This window comes from Cervus canadensis, chromosome 26 (genome assembly GCF_019320065.1).
Source record: "Cervus canadensis isolate Bull #8, Minnesota chromosome 26, ASM1932006v1, whole genome shotgun sequence".
In the NCBI taxonomy this organism is placed as follows: domain Eukaryota; kingdom Metazoa; phylum Chordata; class Mammalia; order Artiodactyla; family Cervidae; genus Cervus; species Cervus canadensis.
This window is the reverse complement of record NC_057411.1, coordinates 1,160,925-1,182,403: the sequence shown is the minus strand read 5'-3', so window position 1 is coordinate 1,182,403 and position 21,479 is coordinate 1,160,925. Positions and strand designations below refer to the sequence as shown.

At 41.7% G+C, this 21,479-nt stretch overlaps 1 protein-coding gene across 2 annotated transcripts in view; it reads left to right on the top strand.

Annotated features, from left to right (window-relative positions):
* LRRC66 (leucine rich repeat containing 66) overlaps positions 1–16,008 on the top strand; it is a 36,286-nt gene extending 20,278 nt beyond the window's left edge. For both annotated transcript variants that reach the window (XM_043447952.1, XM_043447953.1), the window contains 2 exons: positions 8,155–8,344; positions 9,996–16,008. In XM_043447952.1, coding sequence (XP_043303887.1) covers positions 8,155–8,344; positions 9,996–11,716 — 1,911 coding nt within the window. In that variant the 3' untranslated portion in view covers positions 11,717–16,008. The remainder of the gene's footprint in view (positions 1–8,154; positions 8,345–9,995) is intronic.
* The last annotated feature ends 5,471 nt before the right edge of the window (positions 16,009–21,479 follow it).

Here is a 21,479-nt window from a genome sequence, read left to right as displayed (position 1 = left end):
AGAGTCTCACCTGAAGGCCCAGCTGAGGAATGATTCACTTCCAAGCCCACGTGGTTATTGGCAGGATTCAGTTCCGCCTGGGCTATCAGGCTGAAGGCTCAGTTCCTTCCTGGCTGTCAGCGTCAGCCTGCGCTTCTTTCTGTGCCATGTGGGCTTCCGCGCAGCAGGACACGGCGTGGCAGCTGGCTTCAGCGCCCAAAGGAGAAAGCCTGCTTGCAAGAACATTACAGGCTCATGGAATGTGATCATGGGAGAGAGGTCTCACTGCTTTCAGCAGAGTCTATTTGTTAGAAGCAAAGCAACACAAAGAACAAATATTAAAAGCAGCAAGGGAAAAACAACAAATAACACACAAGGGGATTCCCATAAGGATAACAGCTGACCTTTCAATAGAAACTCTTCAGGCCAGAAGGGAATGGCAGGACATACTTAAAGTAATGAAAGAGAATAACCTACAACCCAGATCACTGTACCCAGCAAGGATCTCATTCAGATGTGAAGGAGAATTCAAAAGCTTCACAGACAAGCAAAAGCTGAGAGAATTCAGCACCACCAAACCAGCTCTTCAACAAATGCTAAAGGATCTTCTCTGTACAGGAAACATAGAAAGGTTGTATAAATGCAAACCCAAAACAACAAAGTAAATGGCAATGGGACCATATTTATCAGTAATTACCTTAAATTTAAATGGATTGAATGCTCCAACCAAAAGACAAAGACTGGCTGAATGGATACAAAAACAAGACCCCTATATATGCTGTCTACAAGAGACCCACCTCAAAATAATGGACACATACAGGCTGAAAGTGAAGGGCTGAAAAAAGATATTCCACGCAAACGGAGACCAAAAGAAAGCAGGAGTTGCAATACTCATATCAGATAAAATAGACTTTGCAATAAAGGCCATGAAAAGAGACAAAGAAGGACACTACATAATGATCAAAGGATCAATCAAAGAAGAAGATATAACAATTATAAATATATATGCACCCAAAATAGGAGCACCGCAATATGTAAGGCAAATGCTAACAAGTATGAAAGGGGAAATTAACAAGAACACAATAATAGTGGGAGACTTTACTCCCACTCACACCTATGGATAGATCAACTAAACAGAAAATTAACAAGGAAACACAAACTTTAAATGACACAATGGACCAGCTAGACCTAATGGATATCTATAGGACATTTCACCCCAAAACAATCACTTTCACCTTTTTCTCAAGTGCACACAGAACCTTCTCCTGATCACATCCTGGGCCATATATCTAGCCTTGGTAAATTCAAAAAAATTGAAATCATTCCAGTCATCTTTTCTGACCACAATGCAGTACGATTAGATCTCAATTACAGGGGAAAAAAACTATTAAAAATTCCAACATATGGAGGCTAAATAACACGCTTCTGAATAACCAACAAATCAGAGAAGAAATCAAAATATGCATAGAAACGAATGAAAATGAAAACACAACAACCCAAAACCTATGGGACACTGTAAAAGCAGTGCTAAGGGGAAGGTTCGTAGCAATACAGGCTTACCTCAAGAAACAAGAAAAAAAGTCAAATAAATAACCTAACTCTACACCTCAAGCAACTAGAGAAGGAAGAAATGAAGAACCCCAGGGTAAGTAGAAGGAAAGAAATCTTAAAAATTAGGGCAGAAATAAATGCAAAAGAAACAAAAGAGACCATAGCAAAAATCAACAAAGCTAAAAGCTGGGTTTTTGTTCTTTTTTCTTTTTTTTTTTGAGGTATTTTTTTATTCATTAATATAATTGTCCAAATCAGTTACAGTTATTTTTCCAAAAATCCTGAAGTGTTCATTATGTTTTTCTGTAAAATGAGTTATTTTATTTTTTTTAAATTGTCATATATATCTTTTATTTTTTAAATTAACCATTAAAATTCCCAATGGCTTTTGATCATGAAATACAGTATTTTCTTCTTTGAGCTATCCACAGTCCTTCCCCTACTGTTGGAGATCCCAGAAATTTTTATTTCAAAGTTGTCAATCTCCTTTCTTTTTTTTCTTTGTTTTTTTTCTTTTTTTTTTTTTTTGACTAGATGGACCTGTATTGGCAAAGTAATGTCTCTGAACAGCTGGTTTTTTGAAAAGATAAATAAAATTGACAAACTGTTAGCCAGACTCATCAAGAAACAAAGGGAGAAGAATCAAATCAATAAAATTAGAAATGAAAATGGAGAGATAACAACAGACAATACAGAAATACAAAGGATCATAAGAGACTACTACCAGCAGCTATATGCCAATAAAATGGACAACTTGGAAGAAATGGACAAATTCTTAGAAAAGTATAACTTTCCAAAACTGAACCAGGAAGAAATAGAAGATCTTAACAGACCCATCACAAGCACAGAAATCGAAACTGTAATCAGAAATCTTCCAGCAAACAAAAGCCCAGGACCGGATGGCTTCACAGCTGAATTCTGCTAAAAATTTAGAGAAGAGCTAACTCCTATCTTACTCAAACTCTTCCAGAAAATCGCAGAAGGTGAACTTCCAAACTCATTCTATGAGGTCACCATCACCCTAATACCAAAACCAGACAAAGATGCCACAAAAAAAGGAAACTACAGGCCAATATCACTGATGAACATAGATGCAAAAATCCTTAACAAAATTCTAGCAAACAGAATCCAACAACATATTAAAAAGATCATACATCATGACCAAATGGGCTTTATCCCAGAAATGCAAGGATTCTTTAATATCCACAAATCAATCAATGTAATACAACACATTAACAGATTGAAAGATAAAAGTCATATGATTATCTCAATAGATGCAAGAATAGCCTTTTACAAAATTCAACATCCATTTATGATATAAACCCTCCAGAAAGCAGGAATAGAAGGAACATACCTCAACATAATAAAAGCTATATATACAAACCCACAACAAACATTATCCTCAATGGTGAAAAATTGAAAGCATTTCTTCTAAAGTCAGGAACAAGACAAGGGTGTCCACTCTCACCACTACTATTCAACATAGTTTTGGAAGTTTTGGCCACAGCAATCAGAGCAGAAAAAGAAATAAAAGGAATCCAGATAGGAAAAGAAGAAGTGAAACTCTCACTGTTTGCAGATGACATGATCCTCTACATAGAAAACCCTAAAGATTCTATCAGAAAATTACTAGAGCTAATCAATGAATATAGTAAAGTTGCAGGATATAAAATTAACACACAGAAATCCCTTGCATTCTTATACATTAACAATGAGAAAACAGAAAGAAATTAAGGAAACAATACCATTCACCATTGCAATGAAAAGAATAAAATACTTTGGAATATATCTACCTAAAGAAACAAAAGACCTATATATAGAAAACTATAAAACACTGATGAAAGAAATCAAAGAGGACACAAATAGATGGAGAAATATACCATGTTCATGGATAGGAAGAATCAATATTGTGAAAATGACCATACTACCCAGAGCAATCTGTAGATTCAATGCAACCCCTATCAAGCTACCAATGGTATTTTTCACAGAACTAGAACAAATAATTTCACAATTTGTATGGAAATACAAAAAACCTCTGATAGCCAAAGCTATTGGCTATCTTGAGAAAGAATGGAACTGGAGGAATCAACCTGCCTGACTTCAGTCTCTACTACAAAGCTACAGTCATCAAGACAGTATGGTACTGGCACAGAGACAGAAATATAGATTAACAGAACAAAATAGAAAGCCCAGAGATAAATCCACACACCTGTGGACACCTTATCTTTGACAAAGGAGGCAAGAATATACAATGGAGAAAAGACAACCTCTTTAACAAGTGGTGCTGGGAAAACTGGTCAACCACTTGTAAAAGAATGAAACTAGAACACCTTCTAACACCACACACAAAAATAAACTCAAAATGGATTAAAGATCTAAATGTAAGACCAGAAACTGTAAAACTCCTAGAGGAGAACATAGGCAAAACACTCTCCGACATAAATCACAGCAAGATCCTCTATGACCCACCTCCCAGAATATTGGAAATAAAAACAAAAATACACAAATGGGACCTAATGAAACTTAAAAGCTTTTGCACTACAAAGGAAACTATAAGCAAGGTGAAAAGACAGCCTTCAGAATGAGAGAAAATAATAGGAAACAAAGCAACAGACAAAGAATTAATCTCAAAAATATACAAGCAACTCCTGCAGCTCAATTCCAGAAAAATAAGCGACCCAATCAAAAAAATGGGCCAAAGAACTAAACAGACATTTCTCCAAAGAAGACATACAGATGGCTAACAAACACATGAAAAGGTGCTCAACATCACTCATTATTAGAGAAATGCAAATCAAAACCACAATGAGGTACCATTTCACGCCAGTCAGGATGGCTGCTATCCAAAAGTCTACAAGCAATAAATGCTGGAGAGGGTGTGGAGAAAAGGGAACCCTCTTAACACTGTTGGTGGGAATGCAAACTAGTACAGCTGCTATGGAGAATAGTGTGGAGATTTCTTAAAAAACTGGAAATAGAACTGCCATATGACCCAGCAATACCACTTCTGGGCATGCACACTGAGGAAACCAGAACTGAAAGAGACACGTGTATCCCAATGTTCATTGCAGCACTATTTATAATAGCCAGGACATGGAAGCAACCTAGATGCCCATCAGCAGACAAATGGATAAGAAAGCTGTGGTACATAAACACAATGGAATATTACTCAGCCATTAAAAAGAATACATTTGAATCAGTTCTAATGAGGTGAATGAAACGAGCCCATTATACAGAGTGAAGTAAGCCAGAAAGAAAAACATCAATACAATATACTAACGGGTATATATGGAATTTAGAAAGATGGTAACGATAACCCTGTATGCAAGACAGAAAAAGAGACACAGATGTATAGAACAGACTTTTGGACTCTGTGGGAGAAGGCGAGGGTGGGATGATCTGAGAGAATAGCATTGAAACATGTATATATTATCAATTGTGAAACAGATCACCAGCCCAGGTTGGATGCATGAGACAAGTGCTCAGGGCTGGTGCACTGGGATGACCCAGAGGGATGGGATGGGGAGGGAGGCGGGAGGGGGGATCAGGATGGGGAACACATGTAAATCCATGGCTGATTCATGTCAATGTATGGCAAAAACCGCTACAATATTGTAATTAGCCTCCAACTAATATAAATAAAGGAAAAAATAAATAAACTATGTACATTTGTGATATTTTACATAGATTTTGCCTGTATGAAGCATTAACATTTATAATAAACTTAAAAGATATACTTTCCAAAAAAAAACAGATGCAAAGCAGAGAGGTCTCACCGCTCTCCCTCCAAGGGGAGGCGATGACTCAAAGGATGTGAATGTGGGGAAGGTTTTCTGGGGACCTGTCTGCCATAGTAGTTATCAGAGCAGATGAGAAAGTCTACTTAACTTGGCAGCACTCCACAGTTCACCACAGAAATGTTGTCAGATTGCCTGGGAACCTCACTTAGTATGTTGTACACTGATGATGTGTGTGTGTGTGAGTGTCAGTCGTTTCAGTCATGTTCGACCCTTTGTGACCCCATGAACTGTAGCCCGCCAGGCTCCTCTGTCCATGAAGATTCTCCAGGCAAGAATACTGGAGTCAGTTGCCATGCCCTCCTCCAGGGGATTTTCCCAACCCAGGGATTGAACTCACATCTCTTGCATCTCCTGCATTGCAGGCAGATTCTTTTACCACTGACCCACCAAGGAAGCCCATGCTGATTATATTTATATATATAATTTCCCTATGCCTGTTTTATTTCCTGTGCATTTTTATTGTGCTTATAAATAAAAGTCTTCTGCAGCTCACAGGTAATAGATGCTACAGGCGGACGAAAAAATAAGCCCAAGAATGTTTAAATCATCTGTAATTCTAAATTACCTGAGTTGCCCAGAATCATGCAATTTCTCCTTCTCTCTTATCCTTTCTGCATGTTCAGCAATAACTCTAAAAACTGGTTTGGGGACATGATGAGAATCTTTGGTACCAGAAAGCTGAATATTAAAATGGATGCTGTTTTTTTCCCCAGATGATATATTTAATACTTGCACTATATTTTGTGTCTTCCCATGTGGGAATCTTTTCAGAAGCAGATAGATTTTTAAAGCATAAATCCATCCTCATGTTTAGATAGAATGAAAATGTTTCATTGGCATTTCAAATTAGCCTTCCTTTTTGCATGCCATTCTTCCTAGCATAGTGATTTGTTACCAACATTACATGCTTCTCCCAATCTCTCTACAATATAATGTACATTCCTTTCAAATGATGGTGAATGGTCACTTCTTTAGCCAAATTGGTCTATTCTGTTTTCATCTTCTCTCAGAAATTACCCCTCCTGAATCATTTTATTAGCTTTCTGTCCTCTTTTCTGTTTTGATTTCAGTTTCATGATTTGTAACATAATAGCTGCTAGGATGAAAAAGCAGATGTGCACGAAGAAGAAAATACCCACCAAAACATTAGGATATTTCACCTGTTGATGAGAAGGGTGTACACAGAAAGCTATTGATCCTAGGCAAGGCCAGGCCAAAGCAAAGTTGTTTTGTGTATGTCTTCCAAATCTCATTTCCTATTTTTGACAACCTTCCTTTAATAGTTAAGAGGGCTTGGTTACTCAACAATGCAAAGGTCCCCTTCGCTGCTGAGTATTGGTTATGGTGTTGTCTGAGTGTTTGAGTCAGCTTTTCTTAAGAATTTATATAACCTAAGATGCCAGTGCTGCTTTTTCCCTGATGTTTATTAAACAATTGACCTGAGGTTTTTATCCATGGCCCTCTTTTTACTTTTCAGCAAAGTTGGCATTTATGATTTGCTTTCAAACCCCATGATCCCACTCTGGTGCCTCACTCTCCAGGCCTCCTCTGCCTAGCCCTTCACTTCAGGGCAGTGAGAACTCAGGCTCCCAGAGGCTGTATTCTGGAATAGAAGGCACCCAGCGGCAGAGGCGGATCAGACTTTAACTCTGCCACTCATTCATTCGTTTGTTCATTCCTCCATTATTTTCTGAGCATGTGGGTACCAAGTTCTAGGACTAGGGACTATGTGGGATATACTGTGACCTTGTCCAGTTTCCTCCTTTGTAAAGGGGAGATGCCAAAGCTGTTTGGAGGGTCAGAGATACGGCATGTAAAGCACCCAGTAAAATGCCTGGTACACAACAGCAATGCTCTGTAGACAGCAGCGAGAGCTACACCTCACTCTGCTTCCCCTACCCCATAACTCCGCTGCCAGATCCAACTTCAGCAGATCCTGCTCTGTGTTTCTAGAATCACTGAGTCCCTTTTGTTCCCCACATTCCCTTTTGTTTCATGTGAGACTAGGAAAAGCAGTCATTTTGTGTATACTGTGTAGCCATGGATGCAGAGAAATATACTGCCTTTAAGATAAGGTAGCATCTTATCTTCACACCTGATGTGAAGAGCAGACTCATTGGAAATGACCCTGATGCTGGGAAAGATAGAAGGCAAAAAGAGAAGGGACAGCAGAGGATAAGATGGTTAGATAGCATCATCAACTCAGGGCACAAATTTGAGCAAACTCTGGGAGATAGTGGAAGACAGAGGAACCTGGAGTGCTGCAGTTCATGGGGTCACAAAGAATCAGACACAACTAAGCGACTGAACAACAACATTTAAAATAATACTTGATGCAAAAGAATCCTCTTTGCTCCTTCTGTTCAACCACAGTTGTTCTTCTGGACTCTATCCTCATCATCCAATATTTTCTGCCACTTTCAAGATTATAGGGCTTCTAGACATTCTAAACCTGGTACCTAATTCCAAATCTTGATAAGAATTGGGAGTCTATATTATATCTAGCATTACAAATCACAACTCTTAGGAAAAAAGGAAGGGAAAGTGATTGGGCTTCTAATAAAGGCTCCAGACTTAAAGATTTCTCATATATTTAATCTTCAGAACAACCCTGGGAGGTAGACTCACTGAGAGTCAACAATTTGCTGAGTCTCACAGAGTTCTTAGGGGCAGAGCAGAGATTTAAACCCAGTAGTCTCTGACTCTGAAATCAGTGGGTAATTCATATTGCTTCCATAGAGATATAGACCATATCTGTAACTCATTTGTCTCCAAATGTCTTTATTCACAGACTGTCCTAAATTTTTGTTTCTTTCTTGAGCAGATGGTAGACCTCAGAAACAATGCGCTGACAGCCATCCTGCCAGTGGTAGTCATGGCTCTAGAACTTCCCCACCTGGAGGCTGACCTGGCTGATAACCCATGGCAGTGTGACTACAGCCTGGCAGTCTTCCAAAATGTTATTTCTGCGTCCTGGAGGAAAAGGTGGAATGCCATTTGCAGTGAGTCCTTAGGTAAGTCAGTAGTTCCTCTCCTCTCAGAAGTGGTTCCATTTAAACAGGAAAAAAAAGTACACAAAACATTTAGTGACACTTGAAACAATGACAGCCACCTCAGGAGCAAGAGTGCATTAGTCATCGTTGGGCTATATCACAGAACAATTGTTGGTGCCTGTTTTCCTCAATTCATGAACAATTTTCTTCACATGGCCAGGAACCACTGGATTTGGTCAAAACCAGAAATTTCACAAAGAGAGAATGTTTCTCTACAACCCCCAGATGTCATATTTTTATCCAAAAGAGTAACAAAATAATCAAGGAACTTCTAAAACTTGAACCATAATGATTTAAGATACTTGCTACCCCTCTGAAGATATAACATAAACAAAACACACAAATTTCAAAAGTATATTTTTCTTTGCTTTTTAATCTGTCACTCTCCCAAACTGCTAAAATATGTGACTGGAATTGAATATTCTGGAAAGGTTGGTTTTTTTTTTTTCCCCACTATTAACTATCAGGCTTCTCTGGTGGCTCAGCAGTAAAGAATCCGCCTGCCAATGCTGGAGATGTGGGTTCGATCCCTGGGTTGGGAAGATCCCTTGGAGAAGGAAATGGCAGCCCAGTTCAGTATTCTTGCCTGGGAAATCCCATGGACAGAGGAGCCTGGCAACTACAGTCCATGAGGTTGCAAAGAGTCAGACACAACTGAGTACTGAGCACTGTTGTTATGAACTATCTTGGCTAAATCTAAAATCAAACTCCTAACTGGGAAAAAAGAGAGAAATGGATTTCTCTCTCTCTCTTTTTTTTTAATGAGTTCTGGCCTCTGCTCTACTCAGGACTGCTATTGAGTAGAGACATGGCCATGCTTAACGGGTTTAGGAGAAATCCATAATGATGAGAGAAGTCTTAATGGTGTCAGCCACACTTGTTTCATCACTCTGTAAAAGCCACACCAGCCTTCCGAGTGTGGAGGGCAGAATGTCAGGAACCAATAGAAAAACCTGAATATTTTTGCTGTTTACCAGCACTGAGGAAGGTGAGGAGATGATATAACAAACACAGGTGAGGCCAAGGCAGATTTTGCAGGGGGCTGATAGAATGTCCTTACAGATGTGCAGTAAGTAGGTAAGGATATGGAGAGAGGAGGGGCAACGTGACTGTACCCACAGCCTGGCTTCCCTCCTCCTGTGGGCAGGAGTCAGTCAGGAAGCCTCAGAAACACAGCCTCTGGGCCTTGGAGCCTCAGACCCGAGCCTGAGAGCCTCGTGTAAATGTGCACAGAGCCTTGCACACACTGTTGGCATCAGACAACCAACCAATCAATCAGCCAGTAAAACTGCTAATCATATAAAACAGATTTTAAATCTAGCTAGATAAGGACTGAGGCTTCCCTGGTGGCTCAGTGGTAAAGAATCTGCCTGCAAGTCAGGAGATGTGGGTTTGATCCCTGGGTCAGGAATATCCCCTGGAGGAGGGCATGGCAACCCACTCTAGTATTCTTGCCTGGTGAATCTCACAGACAGAGGAGCCTAGCAGGCTACAGTCCATGGGGTTGCAAAGAGTAGGACAGGACTGAAGTGCCTGTGCACCCACACAGAGAGATAAAGGACTGAGGGCTCACAGATGCTTTTAAATCACTGAATCTCATTCCCATTCTTAGGGAAGGAGGATGCACACTGGTGGACCCTCACAAGCAGAGTGTCCAGAGAGACTCGCCTTCCTCACGCTGATCTGAATCATATGAAAACCATCATAGGGAGCAAAGCTGAGAGGGCCCCGGAAGCGCGCTATTCCATGCTGGAGAAGGACACTGCAGGCTCTGATGTTGGTGACAGGCCGAGACAGCTGCTAAAACGGGTTAGGAGGGCCGAGGATGTGCACGCTGCTGGCAGAAAGGAAGGCTCTTCCCAGGACCTGGTCCTGGCCGTCTGCCTGTCGGTGTTCATCACGTTCTTTGTGGCTTTCTGCCTGGGGGCTTTTGCGAGGCCTTATATGGACAGACTGTGGCAACAGAGATGCCGGAGAAAAAGTCCAGGTTCAGCGTCAGGGAACGTGTATTCAAACCAGGCCTTCTACAATGAAATCGAAGGTGCGGTAAACCTACAGCAGCCGAGGATGGATCTGCGCCAAACTGTCCACCATCTAAACCTCTATGAGAACCAGGCCCCACGTGCCGCTGTGGTTCCTGCAAGAACAGTGGCACCAAGCAGAAGAGAGGCTGGCAGCCGGCAGGACAGGGAAAAACGCGGGGTCCCCACTGGGGCAGAAAGTGGGATGGATAAGGTGCCCCCAAATCACAGTGCAGCCCGGCGCGTTCTCTACGGACTGCCAAACGCCCGTGGCACCCAACTCACGTTGGCGGGATGGGACCACATCTACAGGAATGATGTTCCTGGAGAAGGCAGCTCCGACACTGTGGCCAGGCAAGTTTCCCTCGGTGAGCGTTCAGTGGGCATCCCTGCAGTGGCTGCCGGAATGCAGACCAGCCCTGGCTCAGACCGTAAGGATTCCAATGAACTAGGCCCACCCCGCCCCAGGGAAACGACAGCGCCTCTCTGCCAAAGGCCAGCGCGCACACAGGCGCTGAGCCCTGGGGCGGAGAGCAGAGGGGCTCCCCCACACTTCCCTTCGGAGTTTTCTAAGGAGAAGGGGCAGAGCCCACAGCAGCAGAGCCTCCAGGATGCCGGTGCTGAGGGACAACCTCCCGCCCACTACGAGGCGGCCGCGCTCAGTGACGCGGGAGACCCGTCCCCACTCGGCGTCCTTGCAGGATGCGGCGGGGACCTGCCGGTGACTCCAGCTTACCAGGAGCCCACACAGAAGCACACTCCTGACGCTCAGTACGCGGTGGACTCTGACTCCGATTCTGAGGAAGGGTCTTTATTTACTCTGAGTTCAACAAGTTCAGAAGACTGGAGAAATGTGGCGGAAGAGGAGGCACGTGGGGAGCAGAGCCCAAGAGCCGGGGAGCTCCCTGGGGACCAGGTCTCCTGTGAGAGGAGGGACAGTGTCAGGCCATTAGAGAGTCCGGAGAACAACATCGCCTTCCAGAAGACTCTGAGGAGATGTGAAAATCAGGAAGATCATTTTGGGAAAACTGTCATTTCTGACCCAGACTCTCATTTGTGTGAGACTCACCTGGAAGTTGCCTTTAACTTCATTAAATATGAGGATTCCTTGCCCCAGTCGTCAGGCAGCAGTCCGAGCAGTGAGGAGGTCCCAAGCATGTCCATTTACAATTACATCTCAGCTCTTCAACCCAGCGCAGTGGAATGGCAGTACTCACTTCGAGACTTGGAATTTGCAAATGTGGATGCTTTACCGCAAATACCACCCTGCTCTGCCAAAGTTTCCTCAGATCCTGACAGGTGTCTGTTGTGAAGGAGACGCAGATGTTTGTAAAGAACTTTATGTTCAAGGAATAGACACAGCTCAAAACAGTATTTCTTCCAAGGTCACTGCAGGGCAGAACTTGAGAACCTCACAACAAGATTTTGAAGAGGACAACAAGAATGGACACTGACGCAAATGAGGGGTGTGTATGTCCTCTTGGGGACAATGATTCCAGAAAGGTTATAAGTGAAACACCATTTGTGAAGGGGTAGGGGCCAGGAGGGGTATTTGGAAGATGGTTTCAAGAGCCAGGTACCACTATTACAAGTGCTTCCAGATAAAGCCAGCTCACTGAGCACATAGGAGCACTTCAGTGATAAAGACTGGGGTCAGCACTCAAAGCTGAATCAATGAACTAGATTCTCTAAATTCTTCTCTATGTTTAGTTAATTCTAATATAAAACTGCCATTCACAAGACATGGGTCATTTAGGTAAGGAAGCATTGAGATACCTAAACATCAAAGGTTCCAATTAAATTTTACACTAAAATTTAACACTGATGGTATTGCAGTTAGAAAAAAGGTGATTCCAATTTTTGTACTCAAATGCAGACCCAGAGAAACCTGATGGGAGTTAGCTGTCCATGTGAGGACCAGATCTGCTATGACAAACACAAGGATGTTCAACCTGAAAATCAAAGGGGATTCAAATAACATTTTTAGTGCATATTGAAGCACTTAGATGGAGCTCCTGAGGAGATTTTAATGAATTTTGTACAAAGAACAGCATAGCTTTTTGGAGTTTGATTAGAAAACTACAAAACCGGAGGGATTCAGAGCAATTCTAAATATTTGTTAAAAAAAATGTTAATGGAGACTCCATTTTGTAGAACAAAGTGTAAATTAAAAGTTAATTTTCAGGAAGAACATTTATGTTTCTTGTAAAAAAAAAAAAGGTACTCCACCATTCTGTTTGCCTGGTAAATATCTATGCTGTTGTCATTTTTGGCTATGTCTGGCTTGGTCCCAGACCCTCTTGTCTTCTCTGTTTTCTTTCCCTGAGTGAGCTGTTACTTGTCATGGCTTTTAATTGTTATTTTCTGCTTCTGTAACTCCAGCTCTGAAATCTTTCGGGAACTTTAAACTCATATCCAGCTGCCTTTTGGATATCCTCATAGGGAGTTCAGTCTAAGCATGTCCAAAGTGAAACGCAGTAGCAGCCCCTGATCCTCTCCATCACCACCCCCAGTCTGATCCTCCATTTCACTATCTGCCCCGTTGCTCCATCCAGGAACCTGGGGGTCTTCCTCTCCTTGCTGCCCACATCTGATTGTTTCATTGCGTGCAATCACTTCCAGCCCCTCGATATCTGTCGAGTCTGTTCTATCCTCTCTGTCCACACAGCCCCAGCTCCAGTGCTCACCTTGACACTGCCCCAGGTCTGTGATGACAGCACACGGACTGGTTTCTTCAGCGCTGGTCCTCTGCGCCTTTATCGTTCCCACACTGCAGCCAGGGAGCGGCTCCTAAAACCCAAGAGTGATCACATGGCTCCCGTTCTTTGTGGATGCAGTCTTTTCTGTTTTGTTTTTTTTCTTTTTAATAGTACCACGTAACTCCCTGTCTCCAGACCTTTGCCCACATCGCATCTGCCTGCAGTGTTCTTTCCAACCCCAGCCAACCACCTCGCCACCAAACAAGCCCCCCTTTAAGCTCAGTAGACCCTTCCTGAGTCTCAGCCTTAACTGTCACTTCCTCATGGAAGCCTCCCTGGACCCCTAGACTCAGTTGGATTTTCCTGTTGCAAACTCTCATCACACAAGCATTGTCCTTCACGAGGAGAGCTTATCGCAAGTAAAGTTGAATAATTATTTGTGTGATGGTTGATTTACTGTCTGTCTGCCTCTTCTATACTCTTATCTCCACAAGAACAACAATGTGTCTTGTCTCCTAAAGGTATGGCATTTAATAGGTTCTCGATATATGGATTTATTAAATAAATGAATGAAAATGAACTCTTTAGTATTGATCTGGCCCCACTTTCCATCCGACTTTTCATGTGGTATTTATCTCACTGTGCAGTACCTCACTCTGAAATCCACAGTTACAGACACACCAGACTATGTCACCCTTGCCCACTCTGCTCCCCACATTTAGGGGCACATCTGGCCTTTCTGCTAAGTCCACCTCCTCTGCCTGGAAGATGTCTCTGCTGTTTTTGAGACACTGTTTAAGGTCACCTCCCCCAGGAGCCTTTCTCAGCTCATTCCACCCAAGTAGAATGGACCACTTTCTTCCTCCCTCCAGCCCCTGCTATACTGCTGTGTGCTCCGGTGAAAACAAGGCTTCACATGGCTTGACTGAGATCTACTGGAGACGCTTCTATGGGCTGGATGAAGTTCATTACCAGCACAGGGTCTATGAAGCTGAAAATCATCTCAGAGTTTGCAGTTACTTTATAAAGTGAAAAATTACTTTCTATTTCAGCAGCATTGAAGAAAAACAGTATATATGGCCTTGACTATTTTTGTTTGTTTTTGTTCACACCTCCCCCCAAAAAAAGCCTCTGGTAATGCAGCATAAACGTCACAGGCATTGCAGTTAAGTAGGTCTGTATCTCAGCAAGTGCTCAAAAAAAATTTTTTAAACCCCTCTCAATATGCCTGCTTGGACAGAGGAGCCTGGAAGGCTACAGTCCCACGGGGTCACAAATGAGCAACTAACAGACAGTACATACACACACACACACACACACACACACACACACACAAGCTTGGCTAATGCTGCTTGATGTGAGTGAGATTTGAGGCCTGCTACTTTCAGATTTCCAAAATGTCTCACCTTTGGGGTCTGCCCCCAAACTGACTCAAACTTCAGAATTCCTAAGTTCCTTAGATACCCTTTACCCCAGTTTCACTTATTCCAATTATGCCTCTAGTTCTATTATGACACAAATGACCTTTCAAACATCTCACTTTTCATTAAGATAACATTTTTTAATTTCTTTAGCAGAGTAACTCAAATTTTTATCAGCTTAACAATTCCATAATATTTTCATCTAAGAAAACATTGGGAAAACCCCTGGCACAATTAACCTTTACATGTTTCTAAGTCTATGAAACACAACTTGGACACATGGCTGTACAAACAACATATGAAACATTAAAATACTTTTCTTAAAAAAGCAACTAGTGCCACATTTACTTGTCTTTTTGATGTTATTTCAGGTTCAGTAGAGTCATTTTGGTTCAAGTTGACAAAAATTTCCCCTACCCCTCTAGAATGGTTCAAGATGTAAGTCCTCAGGCCTCTTTCCCCTTCTCTCCTTGGGAAGGATTCATCTTGCTCTTTCAGTGGCCATGCAGGGTGAAGAAGAAAACAAAGGAATAACCGCTGGAACCACCAAACGGCAGATAGATATAAGCTAAGAGACATTGCCATATTTCCAGTTCATTTGAAAGACAAAATCCATTCGACTCAAGGCTACATGTTTTTCAGACCCAAGGGAGATGGAAGTGAGAGGGGGAGAAGGAGTTCCTTTTGTTTATGAGTTTCACTAGAACTAGATTACTATGTCATCAAAAAGTGGCTGGTCACAGACTTACAATAGGAGGTCTTACTAGCAAGTAGCAGGAAAGTGTGCTGTCTTTCTGTTGCCTGAAAGTCTTATATTCATGAGAAGTTGAGGGCAAAAACTGTCTAAACATTGTTTCTGCACAAACCAGCAAGTTTATATTTTTCAAATATCCATGTTAATGTTCTACTACTATCTGAAAATCTAGGTGTTGTGGGCAGTGAAAGTGTTACTGAATTCTAAGGCTCTGCAGACTCTATATACTTTAACATACTCAATATAACAAGCATACTTCAGTCACCGTAATGAACAAGGACATCCCAAACCTGGGCACGAAATCTTTCAGTCTTTTCTTGGTAGGTATTTTGTCTGCCTTTGTGTGTATATGTATCTGCATCCTGAAGCAATGTGTGCCCTTACACATGATAACATCTTGGTTTGTTTGAATAGATGCAACCCAAATATAACACTTGTTATTGGAAAAGAAAACTCTTATTTTTCTTTGAATGTCGTTATTGACTGTGGCTTTTCATGACTCAATATATTTTAATTAACCATAATTTTTGGTTTTATTTTTAGTTTTTGCTACTTAGATTGTTGCAATTTGGTCAATCAATCCTCCTTTAGGCTAGCTTCTCCATCTTTGTCCAGAATTTCTAAAGCATCGTTACTTTCTGACAATAAATGTTCCAAGTCTGTCTAGAATGTTACCCCAAGAATGGAATCAGCTTCTCTCCAAAGAGACCTGCTTTCATTGGTGGAGAATAAATAGTTCTGGTTTGTCTGCTATAATGTGAAATGTGCCTTAATGAAAAACCTCGTGTTTTACAAAAATACACATTGAAAGTTATGGGGCTTACGGGATAACTAAAGTTGGGGAGACCACTCAAAAGATAGGCAACCTTGAGACTAAAGTGCTAAGAAAAACAATCATTGGCACCTTGGCAATCACATTGGACCACACATGTAGGCAGCGAGACATGGCTAGAGGCTACCAGAGTATACATTAAAAAGTCACATAAACACTGAGTGGCAATACTGGCCACTGTTCAGTTAGAGCAGAGCCAGGAGGTTGCCGGGACAATCCAGCCGGAACCAGCTCTGAGCCAGGAACTTCCCAGGCACAGGAGCCGAAAGTGACACAAAGCTGGGGTCCGCCTCTCTGAGCTCCCACAGAGAGCCTGCTGCAGCGGCTCATTTTCAATGTTCACAAAACGCAGTGAGAGGAATCCTACTCCCAGTACAGCTCTGCGTGGTGGGAGTGTTTTCCTTTCTGCTGCAGGTTTCGATTCTACTCCTGCTCTTCTGGCGCTCCTCACCTAGAAAAATCTGATATGACTGGCTTGACTTTTAGGTTAGACTGACATCATTCTCTAATCACACACGAACTAATTCCTGTGGCAGAAACATGCTTTGCGAAGCCATCGATTTCTTCTCTCTCTGTACATGCAGGTATCCTCCCCCGTCCTTGAATCTGAGCTGACCTGCACCTGCTTTAACTACCAGAGTACAGCAGAAGTGACTGTAGGGCTTCCAAGATTGTCATAAGAACTTCTACAGCTTCTTCCTAGGTGCCTTGGAATGCTCACTCTGGATGATGCCAGCCCTCACCTAAGAAATTCAGTTACCCTAAGCCCACCATACTGTAAGGAAGCCCAAGCTAGCCATGTGGAATGAGACATACCAAACTAGCTCCCCATTGTTCCAGACATCCCATCCCAGATGTCAGACATTTAAAGATGATGACTTTAGGAAGTGCCTGGCGGTCTAGTGGTTAGGACTCAGCACTTCATTGCCGTGGCTGGGTTTAATCCCTGGTTAAGGAACAGAGATCCTACAAGCTGCAAGGCACAGCCCCCCACCCCCAAAAAATGATATACAATAAAGATGATGACTTCAACCATAGCCACATCTGACTGTAACCCTAAAAAGACCCAAAGCAAGAACAACTCAATCAAACCTATTAACCTCCAGAACTATGAGAGATAATAGTGATTGTTGTTTTAAGCCATTAAGTTTTAGGGTTATTTTACCACTTTAATGACAGAAAGTGAAGAGGAACTAAAGAGCCTCTTGATGAAGGTGAAAGAGGAGAGTGAAAAAGCTGGCTTAAAGCTCAACATTCAAAGATCATGGCATCTGGTCCGATCACTTCATAGCAAAGAGATGGGGAAAATGTGGGAACAGTGTCAGATTTCATTTTCTTGGGCTCCAAAATCAATGCGGATGATGACTGCAGCCATGAAATTAAAACACACTTGCTCCTTGGAAGAATAGCTATGTCAAACCTAGACAGTGTTTTAAAAAACAGAGACATCACTTTGCTGACAAAGGTGCATATAGTCAAAGCTATGGCTTTTCCAGTAGTCATGTATGGATATGAGATTTGGACTATAAATAAGGCTGAGCACCAAAGAATTGTTGCTTTCAAATTGTGGTGCTGGAGAAAACTCTTAGAGTCCCTTGGACTGCAAGGAGATCAAATCAGTAAATCCTAAAGGACATCAACCCTGAATATTCATTGGAAGGACTGATGCTGAAGATCCAATACTTCAGCCACCTGATGCAAAGAGCTGACTCATTGGAAAAGACCCTGATGCTAGGAAAAATTGAGGACAAGAGGAGAAGGGAACGACAGAGGATGCGATGGTTGGGTAGCATCACTGACTCAATGGACATGAGTTTGAGGAAACTCAGGGAGATAGTGATGGACAGAGAAGCCTTGTGTGCTGAAGTTCATGGGGTCTCAAAGAGTCGGACATGACTTAGTGACTGAACAACAACAAAGTTTTAGGGTGATATATTATGTAGTTGACCAGAACGCAGAGAAATATACTATACTCGTGTATGAAAATTAAGCATAGGGATGGAGGATAGATTATCTGTCTTGAGTGTAGTGTTGGGATAACTGTAGCTGGGCTATTTAGAGGCAGAGTTAGAAAAGATTTCCTTTGTATATATGAGCTCACATGAACAATTTTAAGGTTTAGTTTTACATTTCCTCTGTGCTATACCTGCTAAAAATTTTAGCTTCTATTGGGGCTTCCCTGGTAGCTCAGCTGATAAAGAATCCGCCTGCAATGCGGAATGCAGGAGGCCCTGGTTTGATTCCTGGGTTGGGAAGATGCCCTGGAGAAGGGACATGCTACCCACTCTAGGATTCTTGGGTTTCCTTGGTGGCTCAGATGGTAAAGAATCCACCTGCAATGTGGGAGACCTGGGTTCAATCCCTGGATTGGGAAGATCACCTGGAGGAGGGTATGCCAACCCACTCCAGTATTCTTGTCTGGAGAATTCCATGGACAGAGAAGCCTGGTGGGCTACAATCCATGGTGTCGCAGAATCTTCCAAACTTTAAGTTCTTCTCTTTCATAACTTACTGAGTCATAGATTTATTTATGAAAGTGAAAGGGTGAATTGCTCATCATGTCTGACTCTTTGCAACGCTATGGACTCTGTAGCCCGCTAGACTCCTCTGTCCATGAGATTCTCCAGGAAAGAATACTGGAGTGGGTTGCCATTTCCTTTTCCAGGGCACCTTCCTGATCCAGGTATCAAACCCAGGTCTCCTGCATTGCAGGCAGATTCTTTACCGTCTAAGCCACCAGGGAAAGCAGATTTATTTATAACTTAAATGATATAACTACTTATTTTTTATCCTTCCACACAAATTAACTCTAAAGTGAAAATGTTAATATTAACACAGATAATAAGACTACTGGATGATTAATAAGGTTTAATATTGCAGTGGCAGCTATATTTGTAAATATCTCATTACTGATTGCTACTCAAATTCTTTTGCTTTGATTTATTGTGGTTGAAACATAAACAAATCTTCCTGTTGTGTTTTGGTTTTAAGATTTTTGAAAGTCCTATTTTTACCATGCTACTGTTTCAAATGCCAGAAATTATAATGTACTTTATAAAACATTAGAAGAACCAGAAACAGCTTTTCATAGGAAAGGAGAAAACACAACTTGTTTTAAATTTATTTATATTTGCAGTCATTAACAAGTACCATTTTCATCTATTACTGCTTCTTACCTGGCATTTTGTGACTTTTCATCTGTTTCATGATAACTGACATCCAAACAAATAAAAGACATTTACATTTCATGTGGTAAAAAAAACTTTCATCATAAAGTAATTTGATAACAAGAGAATTCTGATGGCTTTACACTGGATGACTGAGAAACACAGCCAAAAAGAATTATCACCAGAGATACAGACAGTCTCTCTTACCGAGACTGTCTTAACCCTATCTATTATTTAGCAAATATGCACTGGTTAGCAGCAGCACCTTCTCTTTCCAACAAAGAGATATTCTTTGCATATAATGTCCAATTAAACAAATGTACCTTTAGGCGCAAGAGTTTGTTTACAGTTCCTTTTTTTTTTTTTTAGAAAGACTACTGTTTTATTATTTTTATTATTATTATTATTATTTTATATTTTTGACTGTGGTGGGTCTTCCTTGCCGGGCATGGACTTTCTCTAGTTGCGGCAAGTGGGGGCTACTTTTTGTTGTGCTGCATGGGCTTCTCATTGCAGTGATTTCTCGTGTTTTGGGTCAGGAGCTCTAGGGTGCGAGAACTTCAGTAGTTACTGGTGTATGGGCATAGCTGCCCCGTGGCATGTGGAATCTTTCCAGACCAGGGATTGAACCAGTGTCTCCTGCACTGGCAGGCGGATTCTTAACCACAGGACCACCAGGAAGTCCTACAGTTCTTTTTAATTAAAATACTTTCCTTTCTTAAAGAGACTTAAACTATTTTTGTTTCCTATCTTTCTCAAAAGATTAAACACTGCCCTCCAAATGGACTTCCACTAGTGGCTCAGACGGTAAAGCGTCTGCCTACAATGCGGGAGACCCGGGTTCAATCCCTGGGTTGGGAAGATCTCCTGGAGAAGGAAATGGCAACCCACTCAAGTATTCTTGCCTGGAAAATCCTCCAAATGTATTGAGACAAACAGCTGGCTGATGAAACATGATTGCTCAACAGGAGCTTAAATTTAGGCCCCAATATTATGTTTGAAATATAAGTGTGGGACTTTCTGCCATATATTTTTATAAGATAGTGGGCTATTGTGGTAGTGCAACCCAGGCCCTGGAAGGTGATCTCCCTTGATATGGTCAGGACTACATCACTGACCTCAATAAACAGAGGGCCTGCTGACTTTCTCTGCAGGGTAGCCCAAAAGCAGTAGGATGTGCCCTGGGTGGTATACCGGGTAACAGTCAGTGACTCCAGGCTGTCAGAACAGGTCCTTCTTCCTTCTCTGACAACAAGCTTTGCTCTACTCAGAAGGGCTGGAGATGGCTTTGAAGCTTACTGCGGTTTTACCCATACCTTTTGTGGCTCCGTGAAGATCCATTCCTTTAGAAAAAAAAGACCCTGCTTCCAATTCCATCACCAGAACTAGAACAGCAATCTTCATGCAACCTGTGTCCTATAGCCTCTGGAACCCCAAGCTTACTGAGACAAACGTCATGCTTTATACATAACCCCCACCTCTACCTTCCAGCAATCAAATATTGAACTGAACTTCAGGGGAAAATGGATTTCAAATAATCCTTACTTGGTGAATTATTTCATCAAAATAATTAAACACAGAGTTGATGCTTCAGTTTTAATGAAAAGTAGTCCGGTGTAGCTCATAAACAAGAAGCATTAGCAAGGCCTTGATCAGTTCTGGGTGGCGCAGTTTAGCCCATTCAGTCAGTAGCCAGGAGTGAACCCATGGATTCCTGCAATTTTTGCTAGGATGTGATGTAGAAATTAGAAATGCTTTTCATATCAAATGTAAAGTTACAAAATGAACACAAATAAAAATACAACTAGATATTTTCCATAAATTCTTTGCATTCATATAAAGCCTCCTTTCTGTATATTTAATGCCCTTAATACAGTCTTCCAGGTAGCTCAGTGATAAAGAAACCACCTGCCAAGCAGGAGACGTGAGTTCGATCGTTGAGCTGGGGAGATCCCCTAGAGAAAGAAATGGCAACCCACGTCAGTACTCTTGCTTGGGAAATCCCATGGACAGAGGAGCCTGGCAGGCTACAGTCCATGGGGCTGCAAAGGAGGTGGACACAACTTAGCAGATAAATAATGCCCTTAATAACTAACATAAATATTGCAATCATTTCTTATACCCCACTGATTTGAAAGCTTGTTTTTCCATTCAAATGCAATATTTTGACTGGTTAAGTAGTAGTTACCTGAATACACCAGT